The following is a 22,985-nucleotide window of genomic DNA, read 5'->3' as shown; positions in this document are numbered from 1 at the left end:
ATGCCACTTCCTGAAATGGATGAAGATCGATCAGTTCTTTTTGGTACAGTGACTCTGTGTATTCCTGCCATCTTCTCTTGATGTTTCCTGCCTCATTCAATATTTTGCCCATAGAATCTCTCAATATTGCAACTCGAGGCTTAAATTTTTTCTTCAGTTCTTTCAGTTTGAGAAATGCTGAAATCACTGCCAGTCTATGCCAGCCACCAAGCTAGGGCAGGAGCCAAAGCCAAGGGTGACAGAAATTGGGGGAGGGCAAGGGAGGATATGGGGTTTGAGAAAAGAGAGAAGGTGTGCCCACTTTCTTTTGCATATAGTTGCATATAGAGGGTATGTAGTTTTAGACTAAATACATACCCTCTATTTGCAAAATAAAGTGGACACACCTCTCTTTTCTCAAACCCCATACACTCTAGGGTAGGAAAATCATGTTTGTTTACTTTTCTAACGTAGATCTGGTGCAGTTGTTGTCAAATCAATACCAACTCATGGTGATCCACTATGTGTCAGAGTAGAACTGAGTTCTGTAGGGTTTTTAATGGCTGATTTTTCAGGAGCAGATTGTCAGGTCTTTTATCTGAAGCACCTCTTGATGGACTTGAACTTCCAACCTTTTGGTTAGTAGCTCAGTGTGCTACCGTTTGCACTGCCCAGGGACTCATCTAAAGCTGGTCATTCTGTTTCAAGCTTCCACCCTCTTGGTTGGTGGGAAATTGTGTTATTGGGGGGGGGCAGCTTTCCCTGGGGTTATACAAGAATCTTAGGGTCAGATGCATCCAGAATACTTAGCAGAGGGCTCTTGGGTTCTAATGTACACTGGTCACTGCTCTTGGCCAAGTCCATGAGGTCTGTTGCTAGTGGGCAGGGGTCTCTGCAGAGGCTCACAGCCAGGGCTCTCAGCATGTAGTGAGATGCTGAGATGCCCTCCCTCAGGCTTGAGAAGCCTTTGCTCCAGTGGTTTCTGCCCCCACCACCCCTCAGCAGCTCTCACCTCCATCCTCCCCCTTTCTGTAGGAGGACCCCACTTAGTAACCTTTATTGGGGAGCCCTGGTGGAGTTTCAGAGGATCTGTGGTGATATAGTGGTTAAAGCATTTGGTAGTTCTAACCCACCAGCCACTCCAGGGGAGAAAAATGAGACAGTCTCCTTCCATGAAGATTTACAGTCTCAGAAAGCCTATGGGGCATTTCTGCTGTGTCCTGTAGGGTCAGTATGAGTCAGAATTGACTCAGTGACAATGGATTTGGGTTTTTTTGTTTTTGTTTTTTTGAAAATTTGAATAGAGGCTTTAATTGTATAGGAAAGTGCTGTGGGATTGGGAGAGAGACAGATGCCAGCCATACCTAGAAGTACAATCTTTGGTGTGGTGAAAAAAATGTGAAATTGTTCACCATAGATTAGTAAGTGAGCCCAAGTAAGCCCATGCTTACCTTGCTTATTGGGTAATCGGATACTGCTGATAATCTTTGGTTACTATATATTTGCTTGTTTCATATATGTGAGATCATACAGTACCTGTCCTTCTGTGACTGGCTTATGTCACTCAGCATGATGTTTTCCAGGTTCAACCATGTTGTGGCATGCATCAGGCCTTCCTTTCTTTTTATGGCTGAGTTGTATTCCTCTGTGTGCATGTACTGCATTTTGTTTATCCACCCATCTGTTGATGGACATTTCAGTTGTTTCTACCTTTTGGCTATTGTGAAAAGTGCTACAATGAGCATTGATGGACAAGTTTCTGCTTGTGTTCCTGCTGTCACTTCTTCTGAGCACATACCTAGGATTGGGTTTGCTGGGCCATATGGTAATTCTGTGTTCAACTTTTTGAGAAAACACCAAACTATTCTCTATAGTGGCTGCACCATATTACACTCCTACTACCAATGGATGAAGGTTCCAGTTTCTCCACAATCTTGCCAACACCTGTTGTTTTCAGGTTTTTTGATCATTGCCATTCCAATGAGGATGAGGTGGTAGATCTCCTTGTGCTTTTGATTTCCATCCCTAATAGCTAAGGATGTTGTACATCATATATATTATATATATGGTTTTTATTATGATTTGGGTGAAAGTTTACAGAGAAAATTCATTTTCCATACCTCAGTTCATACACATTTTGTCTCATGACATTGACCACAATTCTCCACAATTCAACAGCTCCCTTCTTACTTCCTCCCTATAGTTACCTCTTCCCTATGTCCTTCCCTCCCTCGCACTCCCGCCTCCTGAGCTGTCTCCCTGTACAAACACTGCCCTTCTGTTCTCCCATGATTGATCACTCCAAGGAGTGTATCTACCTGATGTGAATGTTCATTCCATATGCCTGTCTGTTGTTTGGCTGGAAGCCACTGGAGTGAGTTCAATTCCAGACCTGAAGGGTGGCTAGGGGCCATAGTCTCAGGCATCTCACCAGGTTCTATCAGACCAGCACACCAGGTTTTTATGATTTTTGAGTTTTGTTCCACATCACTCTCCCACTCTATCCAGGATCTCATGCACCAGTCCTCCTCCAAGTGGTTGACAGTGGTAGTCAGGCATCATCTAGTTTTCCTCATCTCATGGTCATATAGGCCGAGGATTGCATGGTCTACATAGTGCCTAAGGCACTTGACTGCTAACCAGAAGGTTGGCGGTTCAAACCCACCAGCCACTCCTCGGAAAGAAGATGGGGCAATCTACTTCTGTAGTGATACTGCCTTGGAAACCCAAGAAGGGTTACTATGAGTTGGGGCCAACTTGACAGCACATAACAACAATAACAACCAGTCCCTTGGACGAATTGTTTCTATACATCTTTGGTTTTCTTCGTTCTTCTTTGCTCTGGACGAGGAGAAACCCATCATTGCATTTAGATGGCCACTTGCAGTAAGAGCCCAGTCGCTACTCACCAGAGCAGGATGTAGAATGATATTTTTGTGTAGTATGTTATGCCTATTGGGCTTCATGTCCCCTGCAACCATGGTCCCGAGCCCACAGGTCCAACTACTCACACCCTCTAGGTAGCTGGCTGTGCCAAGAAGCCACCACAGCATTGCCACTTGTCTGTTCTACTATATACCTGGACATTCTTACAGTGCATACAAATACACATGTAAAAACACTGTCTGCTAACCCTATACATGGTGGTGGGCACACTACCCATGGATTTGGGTTTTTTTGGTTTGGTGGATTTTCTTCTGGGTGCCTGACAACTTCCCCTTTCAACCCTACATTTCAAAAACCCCCAAGGCAAAGGAACAGTGAAGATGGGTCTTCTTCTACAAAAGGAGCAGCAAAAATAACCAATAACAAGAAGAAGGCACAAAGAAACATCAATAAATTGCCCTGTCACACAGGCAGGGGAATTTTGCTCTATGTCTTGTTTCCAAAATTTTGCCCCTGAGCAGACAGTGGTGCCAAAGCCATCTATCCTTTGTCTCATCCTCAGGGATGCTGGGGGGCTCTACTACTGGGAGGTGTCCACAAACCCAAAGGCATGTCTCAGTGGATCCTACAGATGCTGGTTCCTCCTCTCCCTTGGTTGGGGCCCCTGAAAGAGAGAGACATGTAGAGGGACATGTAGAAGTTTCCTTGCAGGTTGGGAAGCCTCTTTGAAGGTGGGGCTCCTCCCTTGCCAGGGCTTAGGAGAAGCTGGTCCACCCCCATGGTCGGGGCTGAGCAGAGGGTATTGAGTTGAGGGCTCGAGAGCTGGTGGAGTTGCCACCCCTGACCTGGCATTCCTTTGCTATTGTAGGACCTGGGCATGGAGTCGACCTCACTGGACGATGTGCTGTATCGCTATGCCAGCTTCCGGAACCTGGTGGACCCCATCACACATGACCTAATCATCAGCCTGGCACGCTACATCCATTGCCCCAAGCCGGTAGGGTGGCCACTGGTCTGGGCCAGCCAGGTCCCCGTGGGTGTGAGGTGGGTGCCCTTCTAGGCAGAATAGCTCAGCACCTGAGGGGGCTGATAGATGCTGCCAGGCTAAGGGTACGAGCCTCCTCCCTGTGCTGAGGCTGGGCATTTGTGGCAACAACTGCACCTTGGTACCAGCAACACAGACAGGCTTCATTTGTCCCATCAAAAAAAAAAAAAAAAAAAAGCCAAAGCCACTGCCCTTGAGTTGATTTCAACTCATAGTGACTCTATAGGACAGTATACAACTGCCCCCGTAGGATTTCCAAGGCTGTAGATCTTTGCGAAAGCAAACTGCCTGTGTTGAATCTGAGTTTACTTCTAATGTTTAAAATTCAGGATTTTTTGCATCATCCCAATATTCAGCTTGAAGAACTGGAAGCTCTAGCAACATGAAGGCTAGAGCTGCATGGCTACCTGTGTTATGTAGGGCCAGGGCCACCATATAGAGTTATACAGATTGTTAACTGCACAAAGAACTACAAATAGGGAGGTGGAAGAGAGTAGTTAAGATGCAGGCCACGAGCTGTGTACAGGACTGTGTGCACCTTTTTCTTACTTGCACAAAGAAATCATGTAAGTCCAGAAGGTACTCTCCAGTTTGCCTCCAAGCCCACCACTCCTGGTTGTCTCCAACTCTAAGGATGAGTATCGTTTTATACCCACCCTCTTCCCTCATGTTCATTTCCTGCCTGGCACTGTAGGATTGGGCTTTGAGACCTCAGGGCTAGGGAGCAAGCACACTTACAAGTATACTTACAGGCACAGGCTGTGTACTGGGAGATAGGGGCATTTGTTTCCCATTGGAGGGCACGTGCTCAAGGAAGAGCCCAGGGTTCTCCAAGCTCCACTGTTGCAGCTCAGCCCCTTCTTCTTGGGAGAATCTACCTCTATTCCTGCTGGATCTAAGGCCTTGTTGGGTGCCATACTGGCTTAGCCAGGGCTATGCATCTGGACCCTGAGGGAGGAGGGGAGAGCCAGTGTTCCTTCCCTTCTATCTCTCCGTGGTAAGAAGCCAAGCAGGAATTGGGGGTACAAGAGGGGAGCTCCACCTTTCAGAGTAGGATCCAGGATAAGAGTGAGGAGATGGTTCACCCAGCCTGCCCTTCTTTTGGCCTGGGCACAGTCTTGCACTCAGTCTCTCAGGGAGCTGGGGCCTTGGAAAGCCTCCATCTATGGCTTTGTCCTGGCACTTCTCTATGGCTTCTGGGGCTGCCTGGGGTCATGTCCTAGGTATCAAGACTCAGGGTGGGGGGTGCCACCTATGGGGGACTGGGGACTGAGTGGGCAGGGGCAGGCAGGCCAGGTGGCAGTGGTGCCTCTGCCTCTGCTCAGTGCTGGTGAGATGCTGCTGGGCTCAAATATGGGAGTGTAAGAGGCAGTAGCAATGAAAGTTAGTGAACTGGGAACCCCAAGCCCTGGAGAAGATAAGCTAGTACCAGGAGCCACTGGCACCCACTGGAGCTTAGCCCCACTTGCTGCTCATCCACACTGTCCCCTGGTCTAGCCTGGGGAAGTACAAAAGTACCATGAGCTCCCAGGTGGACCTGTAAGGACCCCGTGCAAGGACTACACTCAGCTTTTTCCAGGCAAGAACCTACTTGCCTACAGGTGGGAGAGGGGCACAGGCAAGAGACGCACAGGCCAGGGCATAATTGACTGCTTACATCAGCTCCAGGAGTCAGGACCAGGACTGGGCTGAGAGAGGTAGGTCCTGGGGTCCTGTTGCCCCAAGCCTTCCTTGCATTCCAGGCAGGGATTAGAGGGCTCCTTGGCATAGTGCCTAAGGCATTTGACTGCTAACCAGAAGGCTGGTGGTTCAAACCCACCAGCCACTCATCGGCAGGAAGACTGGGCAATCTAGTTCCATAGAATTACTGCCTCAGAAACCCAAGGAGGGGTTGCTATGAGTCTGAATTGACTTAACAGTAATGAGTTGGTTGTTGTAGTTATTTTTTTGGGGTTGCCCCTTGTTCCCTTAAGGGGAGGATTCCTGGAACATAGGTAGACCCCATACTTGCCCAAGGTGCTGTCACTCACCATTCCTGATCCTCACTTAGTGGGAGGAAGATATATGTTACCTCCAGAGCAACTTCTCATTTGAGTCCTTTCTTCCCAAAGCAGTGCAGAGCTGAGTGTGAGGGGTACCAGGAACAGGGGAAACCTCACCTAGGTCCCCTGTAATAGCACTCACTCTGCTCCTGCTGAGGTGGGATACCAGAAGGGAAGAGGTGAGGGAGGTGCTGTCTGCCACGGGGTCTCTGCATGCCAAAGGGCCCTGGATCCTGCTCCCTGTTTGTGGTTCCTGATGAGGAGTCTTCTGCCAATCTTCCAGGCAAGGCTGAAGTATCCAGAGCCCTGACAGACCATGGGATACCCCAATCAGCTGGAAACTGCCACTCAGAGGGGGTAGGACAGCAAGCCAGGAGAGGGTGTGGGACCAGGGACCAGGGTTCCTGACACCTACTACAAGATGAAGGGTAGCACTGGGCAGGAGAGAGGTCTCACAGAACCCTGGAGTCTAGAGAAAGGGCTTAAGCCAGCCTGTTTGGAGCATTGGGGATTTGGCATCCACACATCCTAGCCAGGACACACCCCCAGTGCTTACACTCTGGGTTCCATCCAGGCCTCCCTGAAGTGAGACCAACATAGGAGGAGGAGTGCAGGGCATCCAGGCTGTCCCCACACAGGCCCCTCTTCCTGTGTACTCCCTGGCCTTAGTACTGTTGAGCACTGTGTGGTCTAGTGGTCCAGCCCCTGGCCTTCACAGCCTCTTTCTCACCCAGCACAGGGGTTACCAAGTGGGCCCCAAACATGCCTGGGTAGTCACCAGGGGGCAGCCTATCTTGATCACTTAAATGTCAGAACTTCATTTTCTTCCACTCTCAGTCAGATAATCCATGTGAAGAGGGCACGGAGTACCCAATAAGCAAGGTAAACACGGGCTTACTTGTGCTTACTTATTAATCTTTAGTAAACAGTTTGACTTTTTTTTTAACCACATCTGTGTGAAACCCATGTGAAATTGTTCACTACAGATTAGTAAATTAGAACAAGCAAGCCTGTACTTACCTTGTTTATAAGATAATCCACCCTGATGTAAAGCCCCAGAATGTGTGGCCAGAAGCCAGGCAACAACTAATAGTGAGTGCCTGCCATTGTCTTAGAAAACAGTAAGCTGTCCCAACCCAGATTTCCAGAGCCAACCAACCAATGCGGTCAGCACTGCTGAGAGTCTGGGGCCTCTTGGCAGGAGAGGTTCTTTTGAAGGACTCTCCCAACTATGGTTGAGGCAGGGGCAGATAGAGTTGATAGGGCAGCCCCTCCACCCACCCAGTTACCTGAGCTGGTACAGTGCTGACCAGGATGTCCTGCCCTTAGCTCTTTGCATTTGAGGATTTTATATGGACCCAGGCTGTGGGCATGGAAATGGTATACAGAGGTGTCAAGACCATCAGCTATGAGGGGATCACCTGTCAAGAGTGTCTCCATCAGCTATGAGAGGGGAAGAACCTCATGATGGTCCAGGCTGGTCCAACCTCATGATGAAGCATCTAGAACATAAGTAAGCCTTCCCGAGGCTGAGATGGCTACCTCTTAGCATTATCTCTACCTACCCAAAACCCTCTTCTGTATCCCAGCCAGGTATGAGCCAAGGCCCTAGAAAGGCGTAGACACATGCCTGCCCCAGGAAGGAGAACCAAGTGAAACCCCATCCTGCCCCATGACTGTGTGTTGATCCCAAATCTATTTCTGCAGCCCAGCTTCCACATCTATAATCACCCCTCTCCTTGACATTTCCACTGGGATGTCCCACAGTGACGTCCTACTCACAAAGTGCCTAAATTTATTCCCCTAACCCTATCCCTACCCCTCTGCATCATCAGAGTAAAGCCAGCTTTACTCATATAGATAAGAGAAAGCTTTCGAGACCTCTATTTCCTGATGTGGCACCACTCAAATTGAGGAAAAACAGCTGCAAACATCCTTTAATCACCGGAACATGGAATGTACAAAGTATGAATCTAAGAAACTTGGAAGTTGTCATAAATGAAATGGAATGCATAAAGAGTGATATTCTAGGCATTAGTGAGCTGAAATGGACTGGTTTTGGCCATTTTGAATCAAACAACCATATGATCTACTATGCTGGGAATGACAGTTTGAAGAGGAATGGCGTGGCATTCATAATCACAAAGGATGTTTCAAGATCTGTCCTGAAGTACAATGCTGTCAGTGATAGGGTAATATCCATATGCCTACAGAAACACCCATTAATACGAATATTATTCAAATTTATGCACCAACCACCAAAGCCAAAGATGAGGAAATTGAAGATTTTTATCAACTCTGCAGTCTGAAATTGACTGAACATGCAATCAGGATGTATTATCACTGGTGACTGGAATGTGAAAGTTAGAAACAAAGAAGAATCACCAGTAGTTGGAAAATTTGGCCTTGGTGATAGAATTAACAGGTGATAGATGGCATGATAGAATTTTGCAAGACCAATGACTTGTTCATTGCAAACACCTTTTTTCAATAGCACAAATGGCGGCTGTACACATGGACTTCACCAGATGGAACACACAGGAATCAGATTGACTACATCTGTGGCAAGAGGCGATGGGAAAGCTCAATATCTTCAGCCAAAACCAGGCCAGGAACTGATTGTGGAGCAGACCATCAACTGCTCATATGCAAGTTCAACTTGAAGTTTAAGACAATTAAAACAAGTCCAAGAGAGGGAAAATATGACTTTGAATATATGCCTCCTGAATTTAGAGACCGTCTAAAGAATAGATTTGATGCATTGAATACCAGTGACCAAAAACCCGAAGAGTTGTGGGATGATATCAAGAACATCATCCATGAAGAAAGCAAGAGGTCACTAAAAAGACAACAAAAGAAGAGAAGACCAAAATGGATGACAGAAGAGAAACTTGCCATTGAGCAGTGAGTAGCTAAAGCAAATGGAAGAAATGACAAGATAAAAGAACCGAACTGAAGATTTCAAAGAGCAGCTCGAGAAGACAAAGCCAATTACTATAATGAAATGTGCAAAGACCTGGAGTTAGAAAACCAAAAGTGAAGGAAATGCTCAGCATTTCTCAAGCTGAAGGAATTGAGGGAAAAATTTAAGCCTCGAGTTGCAATATTGAAAGATTCTATAGGCAAAATATTGAATGATGCAGGAAACATCAAAAGAAGATGGAAGGGATACACAGAGTCACTGTACCAAAAAGAACTGGTCGATCTTCATCCATTTCAGGAGGTGGCATAATCTAAAACCAGTGGTACTGAAAGAGGAAGTTGAAGCTGCAATGAAGGAATTGGCGAAGAACAAGGCTCCGGGAATTGACGGAATACCCATTGAAATATTTCAACAAACGGATGCCCCACTGGAAGCATTCACTTGGTTATGCCAAGAGATTTGGAAGACAGCTACCCGGCCAACTGACTGGAAGAGATCCATATTTGTACCCCTTCCAAAGAAAGGTGATCCCACAGAATGTGGAAATTATCAAACAATATCATTAATATCACATGCAAGTAGGATCTTACTGAAGATAATTCAAAAACAGTTGCAGCAGTGTATTGACAGAGAACTTCCAGAGGTGCAAGCTGGATTCAGAAGTGGATGTGGAACAAGGGATATCATAGCTGCTGTCAGATGGATCTTGGCTCAAGGCAAAGAATACCAGAAAGCTGTTTGCTTGTGTTTTATTGACTATGCAAAGGCATCTGATTGTGTGGATCATGACAAATTATGGATCACATTAAGAAGAATGGGAATTCCCAAACACTTGATTGTACTCATGAGGAACCTGTACATTGACCAGGAGGCTGTCATTCGAATGGAACAAGGGAACCCTACATGGTTTAAAATCAAGAAGGGAGTGTGTCAGGGTTGTATTCTTTCTCCACACTTATTCAATCTATATGCTGAGCAAATAATCCGAGAATCTGGACTAAATGAAGAAAAACATGGCATCAGGTTTGGAAGAATCATTAACAACCTGAGATACACAGACGATACAACTTTGCTTGCTGAAAGTGAGGATGACTTGAGGCACTTACTGATGAAGATTGAAGAATACAGTCTGCATTATGGATTATGTCTCAATATAAAGAAAACAAAAATCCTCACAACTGGACCAATAAGCAGCATCATGATAAATGGAGAAAAGATTGAGTTTGTCAAAGAATTCACGTTGCTTGGTTCTACGATCGATGCCAATGGAAGCAGCAGTCAGAACTTTAGACGACGTGTAGCACTGGACATGGCAGCCATGAAGGACCTCTTTCAAGTGCTGAGGAGCAAGGATGTTTCCTTGAGGACTAAGGTGTACCTGACACAAGCCATGGTATTTCCAGTCGCCTCGTATGCATATGAGAGCTGGACAATGAATAAGGAAGACCGAAGAAGAGTTGATGCTTTTGAGTTGTGGTACTGGCGAAGAATCCTGAAAGTACCATGGACTGCTAAAAGAACTAACAGATCTGTCCTGGAGGAAGTGCAGCCGAAATGCTCCTTAGAAGTGAGAATGGCCAGACTTCATCTCACCCACTTTGGTTATGTTGTCAGAAGGGACCATTCCCTGGAGAAAGATGTCATGCTTGGTAAAGTGGAGGGTCAACGAAAGAGGGGAAGGCCTTCAACAAGTTGGATTGACACAGTGGCTGCGATGATGGGCTCAAGTATAGCAGGCCTCATGGAGCTGGTGCGGGATCAGGCAGTGTTTCGTTCTGCTGTGCCTGAGGTCGCTATGAGTCGGAAATGACTCAACAGCACCTAACAACAACAACAACAACAACCCCTACCCCAAAACTTGTTCCATGATTAGCGCCACTTGTCTAGTGAGAAACTTTAGAGACCCCTTCCTCCTCTTCCTCTGCTATACTCTCATGTTGAAGGTCAGGTTCCCCAAAAGCAGACCTAAAATGAGGATTTGTGTGCAGGTGATTTATTAAGGACATGCCCCCAAGGGAAGCCTGGTCAGGGAAAGGGAAAATCAAGCTCTTGTGCAATCTCTAGCAAAATCCGGGGAGAGTAGCTTAAGCCTGATCCACGGGGGACTGTGTAATGTAAATTACAGCACAGGGTTGTCTCCAGCAGGGCAGCTGGGCTGTCACACTTCTGCATTTGTAGTTAAGGACTGCCTGTTGTTGTTGCCTGCTGTTGAATCAGCCCCCAACTCACGATGACCCCATGCACAATGGAACAGTACACTGCCTGGTCCTGCACCATCCCTGTGATTGGTTGTGAGTCAGACCATTGTCCTCTATAGGGTTTTCATTGGCTGATTTTCAGAAGTAGATCACAAGGCCTTTCTTCCTAGTCCATCTTAGTGTGGAAGTTCTGCTGAAACATGTTCAGCACTATAGCAACACACAATCCTCCACTGACAGGTAGGTGGTGGCTACACATGAGGTACATTGACTGGGAATTGAACCCTGGATCTCCTGCATGGAAGGTGAGAATTCTACTACTGACCCACCACTGCCTCATAATGTGTGTCCAAAACCGAACTGGTTACTGCCAAGTCAACTCATAGCAAGCCCTGTGTTACAGAGTAGAACTGCTCCATAGGGTTTTCTTGGCTGTAATCTTTACAGAAGCAGATTGCCAGGCCTTTCTTCCTTGGTGCCACTGGGTGAGTTTGCACTGCCAAACTTTAGACCACTCAGAGTCCTATAAGGGTTCTCCAAACCAAAATCAAACTCACTGCCATCGAGTTGATTCCAATTCATAACAACTCCTTTTGGGTATCCAAGGCTGTAAATCTCTATGAGAGCAGACTGCCTCATCTTTCTTCCACGGAACAGCTGGTGGGTTTGAACCACCAACCTTTTGGTTAGCAGCCACATGCCTTAATAACCACACCACAGGAGCTCCTTAGGGGCTCTCTAGAGTGATATAAATTCCCGGGCATGTCTGTCTGAGGTTGCAACAGCCAGCTCCAGCAGCTTTAAGAATAGTCTAGAAGAAGAACCACAGATTCTGGTTGTTAGAGGCAAAGGCACACCAAAGAAGGCAGGAGGACACAAAAATGGTTAAAAGAAAAAGAAAAGAACCAAGGGGATATGGGTAGAGTACCAACATTGTCCTCTATAGTCAGCACAGCCCCACAATTCTGTTTCCTTAATTTATCTGGCGCCTGCCTATCTCGCTCCAGCTCCACTGCTACCACCTTATCCAGACCACAGCCTCCTCCAACTAGACTCAGTGCTTCCACTCTTGTCTCCCCACCTGACATGCTCTGTGGGGCAGCCAGAGAATTCTTTCTAGAGGCAAATTAGATCATATATTGACCTTGGCTAAAATCCTTCATTGGTGCCTGTTGTAGTTAAAATGTGAACTCCTGATGGCGACTTCCAGGTCCTGAGCAGCTGGGCTGCTTGAATCTCATGTCACAGCTCCCGCTGCCCTTGCCCTGATCACTCTGCTCAGCCACATGGGCCTCCTCTGCTCCTAGAACATCCAGATCCTCTCCTGCGGATTTTGCTATTTCCACTGACTACACGTGCCTCCTCTGATCTCGCCTCTCCTCCACTCAGACTCAGCATACCCATCCCTCTCAAAGCCCTTTGACAAGCTGCCTAAATCCGATCTCCTGATTTTAGTCTATGGAGGAGGAGGAGGAAATTTGCTGTTGAATCTATTCGATTCATAGTGACGCCTCCTTGGGTTTCCGAGGCTATCTCTACAGAAGTAAGATTGCCCAGTCTTGCTTCCAAGGTGTGACTGGTGGGTTTGAATGGCCAGCCCTCTTAGCAGTCAAATGTCTTAGGTACTACGCCACCAGAGCTCCTATTTTTCTCTATATCATACCCCATTTATTTCTTCATCCCACTTTCTGGTCTCTGAAATCATCTTGCTTACTAATTTATTTGTTAATGTACTGTCTGTTTTCCCTCACTAAAATATGAACACCCAAGGGGTGAGAGATGCTGTCAGTCTGGTTCACCGTTACCTCCTGCACCAGCCAGGGCCCTGGCAGGAAGCAGGCAGCACATTCTGTTGTGAATTTGTAAGACCTAATAAACCGCTCCTTCTAGAGTTATGGGCAGGCTGAAGGGAATCAGCAAGGGGTGTTGAAACACCCAAGACCAGCAGCAACAGGAAATTGTTACCACTGTGGAAGGCAGCTGAGGAAGCATACAAAGGTATGCTTGGGGTCAGCAAGATGAGCAGTGTGAGATGTGGAGCCATATGGGAGCTGTGACCCCTCCTGGAGGGGGCTGAAGGTTTTCCTCAAGCACTTCTCCTAGTAACTCAGTAAGAGGCCCTGTAAACAGATTCTTGAGGCTTCTAGTCAGGTCCATTGGGCAGGTCTGGAGAGGCTACTGCCTCAACCTGTGGTCCACCCTGCTGTGAGTCAGTTGCCCCTGACCTGTGCTATGTCCTCCTACTTCCTGTGCCTGCCTTCTTTAAGCATGGAGGAAGAGCTGTAGAATTGATTCCACAAACTTCATTAAACCTGCTGGATAGTGCAGGACTCTGTTGCAAGTAATAGAACCCCACTCAGGCTGGATCAAGCAAGGAGGAGAATCTGTTCTCCAGGTCCCAAGGTCTGTTGCAGGGCTCAAAGACAGCAAGCTTCTCCATACTTTCCCTCTTCCTCATCACCTCACTCTCCATCTCTACCCCCTCCCTTCACCTCACTGCCTCACTCTCCAGTCCCCTACTTCCTCTCCACACAGACTGCTCTTTCCCAATCCATGAGATAGAAAAAGGGGCTGCCCATGCCCCCCACCCCAAGTTGACTTGTCAGACATCAGGCCCCCTGAGGAGACTATGGGTATGTCTCAATTCCAGATGCCAGGGAAAGGACTGATTGGATTGGCTCTGCTCTCTCAGGTGGCCCTTTATACCAGTCAGCGGTAGCTTGGGGCTGCTGGGCCACATCTCTGAAAAGAAGAGTGTTCCCAGAGAAGAGGGGCCAGCAGACCACTGAGTGTTGGGTGCAGGGAACATGTATAACCTGCAGTGCCTATTCTCAGGAAGCCCAGGCCAGGACTGCATAAGGGACTGCTCCGTAGCTGGGGTGCCAGCTGCTTGCCACGTGGAAACTACACAGAAAAGGCACTTTCTCCCCAGCCTTCCTTCCCCTCCTCCCTCCCTTTCTCTTTCCTTCTTCTTTCCCCTTCTTAAGGAGTTCTGGTGGTGGTGCCAATAGCATTTGACTGCTAACTAGAAGGCTAGCGGTTCAAACCCACCAGTCACTTTTTGGAAGGAAGATTGGGCAATCTACTTCCATAGTAATACTGCTTTGGAAACCCAAGGAGGGGTCTCTATGAGTTGGAATCTACTCAGTGGCAGTGAGTAGTAGTTAGTAGTAGCCTTACTCCTTCATACCCCTGTCCCTGTCAGTTCAGCTCTCCAAAGAAGGGAAACCTAGAGAGACCTCAAAAACTATGGCAGCATTAGGAAAACATTAGATGATCTCACTCGAGGCTTTTCTGGTTATACATGATAGAAGTATTTTGAACTAACCTAAGAAAAAGATAAGATTTATCACAAGAGGGCACAGCACTGTGGAGGAGGGCCAGTCTCAAGCCAAGCTGGAGCCAACTGACCAGGTTTGGATTCTGATGCCAGGCAAGTGTGTGGCCTTCCCATCCATTTAGCTTCTTTATGCCTCAACTCCCTCATTTGTAAAATGAGGTCATAGTAGTACCTGATTCATAGAATTATTGTGAGAGTTTAATGAAGTTAATGCATGCAATGCATAGAGGAGATGTCTGATATGTATGTAGTAGATGCTCAAGAAATGTTATTTATTTAAAAAATAAAAAGCCAGTTGTTGTCAAGTCTGACTCATGGCAACTGATATGTGGCAAAGCAGGATTGTATTCCATTTCAATGGTTGATATTTTTTCAGCAGATTACCAGGCCTTTCTTCCAAGGAACCTCTGGGTGGACTCAAACCACCAGCCTTTTGATTAGTAGCTGAGCACATGAATAGTACTACCCAGGAACTGCCAAGAAATAGTAGCTATGACTTATTTAATACAGACAAGTAGAAGGGAACTCTCACTTATGTAAGCACATTACATGTATTTCACTTCTAGCCTCACATCAACTACAAGGTATCCATATTGTTCCTGCTTTATTGATGAGGAAACTGAGGCCCACTGTGTTTGAAGCTGACCATCTCAGATGGGCTGGATCTGTAGCACTAGGATCAATCATGTGTCTCACTCTGTGCGTGACTACCCCCTTGTGGTGGTGACGGTGCACTGCCAGAGTGTTTTTGCCACCTCCCTCTCCACCTCTCTTACTTTAAGGCTTAGCTGCCTAGCTGGGTGAGGGGAGAATCCATGGTGCAAGTTTTAGAAAAACCCTGAGAAGTGGTTAGAGGCAAAGCCAGCAGTTGAGTTCTCAGCTTTGGAGCAGGCATTATGGGAGCAACGTGCAGCATCACCAGGAGTGATGCTGGGCCAGGAGCCCAGCCCAGAGAAGAGATGTGCCTTCTCTGCCCCTAGGCAGGCCAGGTGGGGTACTTCTGAGACCTGGCCAAGAGTCAGGTCCTCTGAGGTCTGTTTGGGCTGTGTCTTCATCTTACACACTGACTCTCACCTCTGCCCTAGGCCCCACCCATTGGTCCTTTTCTTTAACGGGACTAGACCAAGGCTTCTCACCCCACCTCCCAGTAGAATCACCTGGGAGCTTTAAAAGACCAAGAATCAGGTGACCCAATGGGCAGCCGAAGTGGAGAACTCTTCTCAGAGCCTGCCATCTCTCTTGTCCCTTCCCATTCTCCCTGTGGCCTCCAAGGTTAGCCTTCATCCTGACGTCGACGTCAGCCACCCTTCCCTATGCCTATGCCAGCCGATAATCCTCGGGGTACCTGATCCCACTGGCCACCCTCCTCCTTGGTACCTGATGTCCCATTCATTCCTGTTTTTCCTCTCTGTTCCCTTGGCTGGCCATGTGTCCTCTGACTGCCTCTTTGGTTCTGCTGCTGTTCTCCCAGGCTTCTTATTGTTAGGGTATAATCAGAGGCTGATGGCTGTGGCCAGCCTCCATCTGTCCTGAGTCCTAGTCCCAATTGCATCCACCAGCCAAAGGTTCCACAGACCCCTCAAATGAGCCAGCCATTCCCCTATCCTGCCTTTCCCCTGCTGTTCCTCTGGAGCCTGCTACCTAGGACCAATCCTTGCCCCACTTCCACACCCCCTACACCCCTAACCATCTCCACCCTACGCACTGGCAATTGTCAGATGTGGGGAGCTGTCATATTAAGGCCTTCCCACAGGCCTAGCATGAGTATATGGGGATACCACACCACATTGCACCCCATCACTGCCAGCTCTGGGCCTGGCCCTGAATTACCCTTTCAGCCTCCTGTCTAAGAGTAGGGAAAAAGGTGGTCCTAAAATGCAAATCTGATATTGTGACTCTCCTCTAAGTCAGCCCCTGCCTGCCTTACTACCATATTCCTACCACACATACCCATAATCACTTGACTAAGCAAGAAACTAAGTCTAGAAATCAGGAAGTGTCAAAAAACTGGAAAGGTATCTCCAAGTTTATCAACATTCATTGCCTAGATGATAGCCAGGTGATGTAAGTTTGTTTATTAAGCAGGCTCAAGGCAATAAGAGGCGGTTAGGCTTGTAGCGAACTAGGGGCCTCAAGTCTCACCTAAATGAATTCCATGAAAAGTCTCTGGCATTCCTTTGCCTCCTGTGTCCCCCTCAGATTTGCTTCTTTGGGCAGCCCTGACCTCCCATCTTGGGGTCTTTTCCCCTCAGAATCTCCTTCTTTTGCCTTCCACCAGCCAAGCCCCAGTCAGTGCCCAAGCAGAAGCTCTTCCCAGATTTGATTGGTGAGCATCCAATCTGCTGTCACAAATTGCAGGAAGGAGAATTAGATGCAAAGGAGAAAAGGGAAAGAAGATTGAATTGGTAAATGAACAAGAAGCTTACTAGCAGAGATGTAAGAGGAGGGAGAAACAAATGTGTGGAGCTGACAGCATGTGAACACATGAAACTTTATCCATCAGGCATTTACTGAGTAACATTTGTGAGGCGGGGACAAGGGCTGGTAGGTCAGAGTCCTTGCCCCCGGGAAGTTGGCAGTCAGATGAGATGGGAGAGAAGACACCATGGTGGCTGCCCAGGAGTCAGAGAAGGGAATGACCACACCTGGTTTGTGAGAGCCAAGGAGATCCTAGAGGAAATGTAGAAAGATTGTGCTTGAAGAGTGGAGAGGTACAACGGCTTTGCACAGTTACATAGATGACATTCCAGTGTGCAGAGAAAATGTGATTTTAAAATTTTTGTCTCGATAGCTTCTTCACAAGTCTTTGCCCACTGGGTGATGATTTGAGGGTAGAAGGAGGACAAAAAAAAAAAAAAAAATCAGCTAATTTCAGTTTTGAAGTGGTCCAAATCAATAATATAAATAGCCCCTGTAGGTTTAACTCAGTCTCTGGGATAATTGCTCAGATGCCTCCATTCCCACCCCCATATACCTCCCCATGGATGAATTTGGCTCGGAGCTCGTGTGACCCTGTGGCTTTGCAGGGAGGTACAGTGGACCCAGGCCAAGGAGATCCTAGAGGAAGGGTTGCTCCCTACCCCACTCCCAACCCTTCTGCTGCTGGGAGTAGACAGTCACCTTGTCTCTTCTAGGCCCCATGTCAGTTCTGCTGATGCTGTAGGAGCCAAAGGAGCTCTGGTAGCATAGTGCCTAAGGCACTTGACTGCTAAGCAGAAGACTGGCTGTTCAAACCCAACAGCCACTCCTCGGGAGGAAGATTGGGTGATCTACTTCCATAGTGATACTGCCTCGGAAACCCAAGGAGGGGTCGCTATGAGTCGGGTCCGACTCAATGGCACATAACAGCAACGTAGGAGCCAAGGGAGGCATGCAGCCTAAGCCAGGCCTCCTGCCCAACCACTGAGCTGCCCTTAGAACTACTTTGGACCCCAGGTTGGCTCAGCATGCCGTGCCCAGGGGTGTCCCCCCAAAACCCTCTGCCCTTGTGATCCAAGTTTAACCATTTCTCTCTCCTGCTTCTCACCTTTCTCACTGCTTTCCTCTCTCTAAGTCTTTCTTCAGCTCCACAGAGGGGGACTCACCTGTAGTTTTCCTTACTAAACATTTTTTTTATCAAGTCAAGCAGCCCTCGCCTTCAGTATGTTAAATGGATGCTAAAGGAATTCATTTGCATTCATGGTTCATTGGTAGACTTCTGTTCTCCATGTGGGAGACCTGAGTTTGATTTCTGGCCAATGTACCTCAAGTGCAGCCACCACGCTCTGTCACTGGAGACTTGCATGTTGCTATGATGCTGAACAAGTTTCAGCAGAGCTGCCAGACCTTAGGAACTAGGAAGAAAGGCCTGGTGATCTACTTCTGAAAATCAGCCAGGGAAAACCTATGCATCACAGCAGTCCAATCTGCAGTTCTACTCTGCACTAATGGGGTCGCCATGGGGATGGCACAGGAACAGGCATTGTTTCCTTCCAGTAAGTCAGGGCTTACTGGACTACAGCTAATAACAATAAATGCCAGTACCTCAAAGTCTTGATTTACTGTAGCTTTATAGTAATTTTTAAAATTGAAGATTGCTTTAGGTCCCTTGCATTTTTATGTGAATTTTAGGCTCACTTGTCCATTTCTCGAGGGGAAAAAAAAAAAAAAGCATTTGGAATTTTGATAGGGATGGCACTGCATCTGTAGATCAATGTGGTGTGTATTACCATCTTAACAGTGTTCAGTCTTCCAATCTTTGAACATGAGATCTCTTCCCATTAATTTTTAGGTCTTTCATTTCTATCAACAATGTTTTATAGTTTTCAGTGTACAGTCTTGCATTTCTTCGATTGATTCTTAAGAATTTTATTTTTTTTTATGCTATTGTAAATGAAATTGTTATTTGATCTTGCATCCTGCAACCTTGATGAACTCATTTTTATTAGTTCTAAATAGCTGTGTATGTGTGTGTGTATTCTTTAGGATTTTCTATGTATAAGATTGTGTCATCTGCAAATACAGTTTTACTTCTTCCTTTCCAATTAGGATGCCTTTCATTTCTTTTTCTTGCCTAATTGCTCTGGCTAGAACTCAGTACAATGTTGAATAGCAGTGGTAAGAGTAAAAACATCTTTGGTTCCTGTCTTAGGAGGAAAGGTTTATCTTTCACCATTAGGTATGATATAATCCACAAGTTTTTCATATTTGCCCTTAATCACAATGAGGAAATTCCCTTCCATTTCTACTTTGTTGACTGTTTTGTTTTTGTTTATTAGGTAGGAGGGTGAGGTTGTTTTGTTTTTTATCATGAAAGGATGTTGAAATTTGTCAAATGCTTTTTCTGCATCTGTTGCGATGATTATGTGTTTTCCCTTTTATTCTATCAATATGGTGTATTACTACATTTATGGATTTTCATATGTTGAACTAACCTTACATTCCAAGTGGGCAAATCCCATGTTGTTGTGGTGTATAATCTTTTTTATATGCTGCTGCTCAGCTATTAACCAAAGGGTTAGTAGTTCATACCCACCTAGAAGTGCCTTGCAATAAAGGCCTGGCTATCTACCACTAAAAGATCACAGCCTTGCAAACCCTGTGTAGTGCAGTTCTGTGCTGCACACTTGGGGTCACCATGAGTCACTATCAACTTGACAGCAACTGGCGTGGGGCTTTTGTGTTTGATTGTATGCATTTTGCTAGTATTTTGTTGAGGGCTTTTATGCCTGTATTCATAAGTAATATTGGTGTGTAGTTATATTTTCTTGTGATATCTTTTGTTTTGGTATCAGGATAACGGCCTCATAGAATGAATTAGGACATCATCCCCCTCTTCTGTTTTTGAAAGAATTTGTGAAGGACTGGTATTTATTATTCTTTGAACATTTAGTAGAATTGATTAGTGAAGCCATCTGGTCCTGGGCTTTTCACTGTGGGAAGTTATTTGCTTTTATAGACCCATTCAGATTTTCTGTTTCTTCTTGGGTCTACTTTGGTAGTTTGTGTGTTTCTAGGAAGTTGTCCCTTTCATTTGTTGTTGTTGTTATGTGCCATCGAGTCAGCCCTGACTCATAGTGACCCCTCCTTGGGATTCCGAGGCAGTATCACTACAGAAGTAGGATTGCCCAACCTTACTTCCGAGGAGTGGCTGGTGGGTTTGAACCGCCAGCCTTCTGGTTAGCAGTCAAGTGCCTTAGGCACTATGCTACCAGAGCTCCCTTTCATTTAGGTAATCTAATTTGTTGTCATACTCTGGTTCATATTTCCTTATAATCCATTTTATTTCTGTTAGGTCACTAGTAATGTCCCCTCTTTCACTCTGGATTTTAATAATTTGGATCTTCTTTCTTTCTTAGTCAAGCTAAAGGTTTGTCAAATTTATTTTTCTCAAAGAACCAACTTTTGCATTTGTTGATTTCTTCTGTTATTGTTACATATCCTATATTATTATCCTATATATCCTATATTTATTTTATGTCACTCTAATCTTTATTTCCTTCCTTCTGCCTACTTTGGGTTTAATTTGTTCTTTTTCTAGTTTCTTAAGCTGAATGGTTGTTTATTTGAGATATTTCTTCTCTTATAATATAGGCATTTATAGTAGTGCAGTTCGGAGCAGCTTGAGGAAGGAGATGGACAGACCAAGAAGCTGGCTGTGGGCCACAGTGGCAGTGTAGTTCAGAGCAGCTTGAGGGAAGAAACGACCAGGAAGTGGGGCAGGGGCTGCAGCAGTGTGGTTTGGAGCAGCTGAAGGAGACCAAGAAGTAAGTGGAGCAGTCGGGAACAGCTGAGGGAGACAAACTTGTCTGTTAGTTTGTCCTACTGTGGTGGCTTGCATGTTGCTGTGAGGCTATGCCACTAGTGTTTCAAATGCCAGCAGAGTTACCCATGGTGGACAGGTTTCAGCAAAGCTTCCAGACTGAGACAGACTCAGAAGAAGGAAGAAGCCGTCCACTTCTCAAACAGTTAGCCAGTGAAAACCTTATAAATATCAGTGACACACTGTCTGATATATCACTGGAAAACTTTATGAATAGCCTTATAACATTGTCCAATACAGTGCCAGAAGATGAGCCCCTCAGGTCGGAGGACACTTAAGATACGACTGGGGAAGAGCTGCCTCCTCAGAGTAGAGCCGACCTTAATGAAGTGGATAGAGTAGAGCTTTCGGGACCTCCATTTGCTGACATGGCGTGAATCAAATTGAGGAGAAACAGCTGCAAACATCCATTAATAATCAGAACATGAAATGTACAAAGTATGAATCTAGGAAATTTGGAAATTGTTAAAAATGAAATGGAACGCGTAAGGATTGATATGCTAGATGTCAGTGAGCTAAAATGAACTGGTCTTGGCCATTTTGAATCAGACAACCATTTGATCTACTATGCCAGGAATGACAAATTGAAGAGAAATAGTGTGGCATTCATCATCACAAAGAATGTTTCAAGACCTATCCTGAAGTACAGTGCTGTCAGTGGTAGGATAATATCCATACACCTACAAGGAAGAGCAGTTAATACTATGATTATTCAGATTTACAACCAACCACCAAAGCCAACGATGAGGAAATTGAAGATTTTTACCAACTTCTGCAGCCTGAAATTGACTGAACATGCAATCAAGATGTGTTGATTATCACTGGTGATTGGAATGCAAAAGTTGGAAACAAAGAAGAATCACTGGTAGTTGAAAAATATGGCCTTGGTGATAGAAATGACACCAGAGATCGCATGATAGAATTTTGCAAGACCATTGACTTATTCATTGCAAATAGCTTTTTTCAGCAACACAAATGGCAGCTATACACATGGACTTCACCAGATAGAGTACACAGGAATCAGATCGACTACATCTGTGTCAAGAGATGTTGGAAAAGCTCAGTATCTTTGGCCAAAACAAGGCCGGGAGCCGATTGTGGAACAGACCATCAACTGCTCATATGCAAGTTCAAGTTCAAGTTGAAGACAATCAAAAGAAGTCCATGAGAACCAAAATATGACCTTGAATATATCCCTCCTGAATTTAGAGACCACCAAAAGAATAGATGTGATGCATTGAACACCAGTGACTGACGACAACCAGAGGAATTGTCGGATGACATCAAGAATGTCATCCATGAAGAAAGCAAAAGGTCATTAAAAAGACAGGAAAGGAAGAAAATGCCAAAATGGATGACAGAGGAGACTCTGAAACTTGCCCTTGAATGAAGAGTGGCTAAAGCAAATGGAAGAAATGATAAGATAAAAGAACTGAACAGAATATTTCAAAGAGCAGCTCGAGAAGACAAAGGAAATTATTACAATGAAATGTGCAAAGACCTGGAGTTAGAAAACCAAAAGGGAAGAACATGTTTGACATTTCTTCAGCTGAAAGAACTAAAGAAAAAATTTAAGCCTTGAGTTGCAATATTGAAAGATTCTATGGGCAAAATATTGAATGATGCAGGAAACATCAAAAGAAGATGGAAGGGATACACAGAGTCAGTGTACCAAAAAGAGTTAGTCGATGTTCATCCAATTCAGGAGGTGGCATATGGTCAAGAACCAATGGTATTGAAGGAAGAAGTCGAAGCTGCACTGAAGGAATTGGCCAGAAAAAGGCTCCAGAAATTGATGAAATACCCATGGAGACATTTCAGCAAATGGATTTGGAAGACACTTACCTGGCCAGCTAAAAAAAAAAAAAAAAAAAAAAAAGCCTCCAGGAATCCAGGAATTGACCGAATAACCATTAACATGTTTCAGCAAACGGAGGCTGTGCCAGAGGCACTCAGCTATGCCAAGAGATTTGGAAAGCAGCTACCTGGCCAACTGACTAGAAGAAATCCATATTTGTACCTATTACAAAGAAATATGATCCCACAGAATGTGGAAGTTATCAAACAATATCATTAATATCACACACAGGTAAAAATCTTGCTGAAGGTTATTAAAAAGTGGTTGCACAGTATATTGACGGAGGACTTCCAGAAATGCAAGCTGGATTCAGAAGAGGACGTGGAATGAGGGATATCATCGCTGATGTCAGATGGATCCTGTCTGAAAGCAAAGAATACCAGAAAGATGTTTATTTGTGTTTTATTGACTAT

General features: G+C 45.7%; 1 protein-coding gene across 1 annotated transcript in view; it reads left to right on the top strand.

Annotated features, from left to right (window-relative positions):
• The window catches only part of LRRC75A (leucine rich repeat containing 75A), an 81,168-nt gene that overhangs the window by 47,011 nt on the left and 11,172 nt on the right, over positions 1 to 22,985 (top strand). Inside the window, exon 2 of the mRNA XM_007945597.1 lies at positions 3,734 to 3,862. Coding sequence (XP_007943788.1) covers positions 3,734 to 3,862 — 129 coding nt within the window. The remainder of the gene's footprint in view (positions 1 to 3,733; positions 3,863 to 22,985) is intronic.

This window comes from Orycteropus afer, unplaced genomic scaffold (genome assembly GCF_000298275.1).
Source record: "Orycteropus afer afer isolate SDZICR_OR568_19922 unplaced genomic scaffold, OryAfe1.0 scaffold00139, whole genome shotgun sequence".
Classification (NCBI taxonomy): domain Eukaryota; kingdom Metazoa; phylum Chordata; class Mammalia; order Tubulidentata; family Orycteropodidae; genus Orycteropus; species Orycteropus afer.
This window is presented reverse-complemented; position numbering and strand designations above follow the sequence as displayed.